The 3,369-nt window shown below is 44.2% G+C and overlaps 1 protein-coding gene across 1 annotated transcript in view; it reads right to left on the bottom strand.

Annotated features, from left to right (window-relative positions):
• Positions 1-1,392: 1,392 nt before the first annotated feature.
• Positions 1,393-3,369, bottom strand: part of LOC103590937 — a 24,438-nt gene continuing 22,461 nt past the window's right edge. The window contains 1 exon segment of the mRNA XM_008573284.1: positions 1,393-1,458. Coding sequence (XP_008571506.1) covers positions 1,393-1,458 — 66 coding nt within the window.

The following is a 3,369-nucleotide window of genomic DNA, read 5'->3' as shown; positions in this document are numbered from 1 at the left end:
AGTGGAATCTACAGCTTTGTGAATGAGAATGACTGACCCTCTAATACTCTCAGTGCATCTGCGTTTGAATTGAGATTAACATAATCATGATCTGCAGGAAATAGGTGCCCTTTAAAGATATCTTCACCTGTGCGTGTGTGTGTGTGTGTGTGTGTGTGTGTGTGAGAGAGAGAGAGAGAGAGGGAGAGAGAGAGAGAGAGAGAGAATCTGAGAAACTGGGTGAAAGCAATTCATTTATCAATGCTCAATTTTCCTCAATGTCAACCTGATCTCTCTCTCTCTTTTTGTACTTTACAATCTAGAAATAGGTTTGATTTTAGTTACAGGAAGTGCCCCCCCCAACATCTATTATTTCTAATTTGCTTTGTCAAGAGATTTTGCTTTACTTGCATTCATAGGAACAGCAAGTGGAAAGTATTTTGGGGCCACAAAAGAATGCCAGTGCTATTAGGCTGGGAAATTCGTGGGTGAGGTATGGATGCAGGACCCTGCTTCTCAAATGCCTTTCAAAACAACTTAACATGCGCAAGCATTTTCTGAGGGGCAGGACTGTCTTGCAGCATAGATAAAATGGTCCAATTTCTGCCTTAGAGAGAAGAAAAAAGAAATCTAAATAGACAACTGTTTCAAAGAAAAATTTCATAGCTGCTTAGCCTTGACAAGGTTCTGATGCCAAGCAGGGGTGGAGAGGGGTGTTGCAGGGCTGTGCCCTGGAGCCTGGGGAAGCAAGGGTTGGGTTGAAGGGTGGAGAGACCTTAGATCAGATGCAATGCTGCCTAATCAAGGCTAAGCCTGAGCCTGTTACCAGGGAGAGGAAGAGCCAGTGAATCTGACTACATAATTGCTATTTCTTTCTTTAAAAGAAAAAAAAAAAAAGTCTGGGGAAGAAGGGAGGAAGGAAGGGACAGGTTTAGACTCAGGAAGAGCCAGTGAATCTGACTACATAATTGCTATTTCTTTCTTTAAAAGAAAAAAAAAAAGTCTGGGGAAGAAGGGAGGAAGGAAGGGACAGGTTTAGACTTTCTGTAGGTTATTTCTAAATAACGAAAATATTTTAAATTCTTATTATAATTAATCAAATCTATGTTCTTTCAGAGTAGAAAACTAAATGAATGCATCATTAACAGCTTACTGTAAAAGTACAATCATGCAAATTTAACAGTCTCTTATTTATTCCAATTGAAAACTCTGATGATAATAGTAACATCTTGAACTTTGACCCTGTGCCAGACCCCGTGTTGGGAGATTTGCGTACATTATTTCCTCACAACAACAGATGAGAAAACTGAGGCTTAGAGAGTCAAAGTGAGTAGCCCACATCTCAAAGTTTGCATACGGAGCAAGCAGGATTGGAACCCCAGAGGTCTTACTCCAAAGTCGTGTTTGTAGCCATTATGTTATATTTCTTCCTCTGCCTCCTGGCAGCAGACACATCCTTGCAATCAGAAACAGGTTTTTCTTAAGGAGCCAAAGGAGAGAAGAGCCAATTTAGATGATGGGAGCAAAATTGTGGCAGTGCACACCTCTGTCACAAGCAGGTCTTTGAAAATCCCAAATGACTGAACTGAAATAAATGGAAAGAGTGTACTTATTTGATGTGGGGCATGGTTTACTGCTATAGTGGCTCAACAATGTCCAAGGGGCCAGCCAGTCCCTTGAAGACACAGACTGATGAAGAGCTGGCAGGAAAGGAGTTCTTGGCCACTGCATTCTGGGCTGGGATAGTAAAAAGCTGGGGCACTTTGTGTCTGGGGTGTCTCTAGATGATAATTTTTGATTTTGCCTCTTGGAGATGCCAGGAGAGGTAATGCAGAAATAGGGCTTTTTCAAAAATTCAGAAAATTTTTAAAGGAGAATACAGCATTTCCCTTGGAATAGAGGCTAGGTAGAGAAGAAAACTCTTCCCCTTTTCAATGCACTGAGACAGTGCTAAGCAATAAATATAGTGTAGAGGTCTCCATGTTTAATTAACACAAACGAAGAGCCAGAAAGACCTGGCTTCCCATTCCCGCTCCTCTGTGCAGGCAGGTCTTTTAACCTCCCAGACTCAGTTTCCTTATCTGTACCATGGGATTAGAATGCTTATGTTGCTGGGTTGTTTTGAGGATCAGAGATCACATGCAATCATACCTGGCACAGAACAGGAACTTGATAAATGGTAGTTATTACAGGTCCACCGTTCTTGCTGGGTGGGTGAGAGAAGGCTGAAACAAAAAGGATGAAGCAAAAAAAAAGAGGGAGGGATGGGACAGTGGCATCTGGCCTGCAAGCCCTGCTGTTGCCCCTCCCTAAATCTGCTCTTTCAATGAAAAATAAGCAGCTTCCAACAGATGAGATCTGGTGTCTGCAAAGACAAACAGAGCCAAAAGGCGATGTAACATGAAATTATGGACCACATTTCCCTCTAATGAGCCAGCCTGCTCGTTCAGAATGCAGTGCAGACTGGGCGGCACGTGCCGCTGAGCGACCACACTGCTCCTGCTGTGCACATGGGTGGCTTGAGCGCCGAGCACGAGTGCCGATATCAGGGCTGGTTAGCCCCCGGCCCTGCACGGGGCGGCGTGATGTATGTGGGAGGCGGGCACTGGAGCCAGCTGTCAAGGACGACTGTGGGAGTCACGCAGCCTTTAAGACACTTGGGAAACAGACTCTCAAGATCTTGCTGAGTGGAGAGGTACTCCGGGGAGGGAGAGAGAGAAAGAAGAGACACCATCTGCTCCCCAGAGGGCTTACTTCTTGCTCAGCTGGAAGACCACACACATACCACACATGTACACACTCACCAAGCACACACTCACCACACACCACATTATGTGCACACCACACACAGACTATGCGCATAACGTTTACCTTACATCTCACACATGTACACACACCACACACATTACATTCACAGACACACACGGGCACACATGCACATCACACACAGACTTACACCATATGTACGCCACACACCACATACAAGCACATACACCATATGCATCACACATGTGCACACACATACTCTACATACACTACACACATACCTACCACACACAGACTGCAGACATATATATGTATCATATATCTCACGCATGCACGCACACCACATGCATCACACATGACATGTGTACACACACAGCATGGACCAAAGACATGCATGTATACCACACACATATGTGCCACCCACATGTATATGTACCACACGTACCATACACATATACACACACCACAGACTCTATACGCATACACAAAGCATGCCACGCATAGCACACATACACATCCATATATCACACCTCCATACACACACCAATCTCACACTGTACTCATGCACATATACCACATACAATAAGCACTTGTATACATACACACCACACATGTACATAAATC

Source organism: Galeopterus variegatus, unplaced genomic scaffold (genome assembly GCF_000696425.1).
Source record: "Galeopterus variegatus unplaced genomic scaffold, G_variegatus-3.0.2 Scaffold897, whole genome shotgun sequence".
Taxonomy (NCBI): Eukaryota; Metazoa; Chordata; class Mammalia; order Dermoptera; family Cynocephalidae; genus Galeopterus; species Galeopterus variegatus.
Note: the sequence above shows the minus strand (reverse complement) of the source record. Positions and strands in the feature narration are given on the sequence as shown.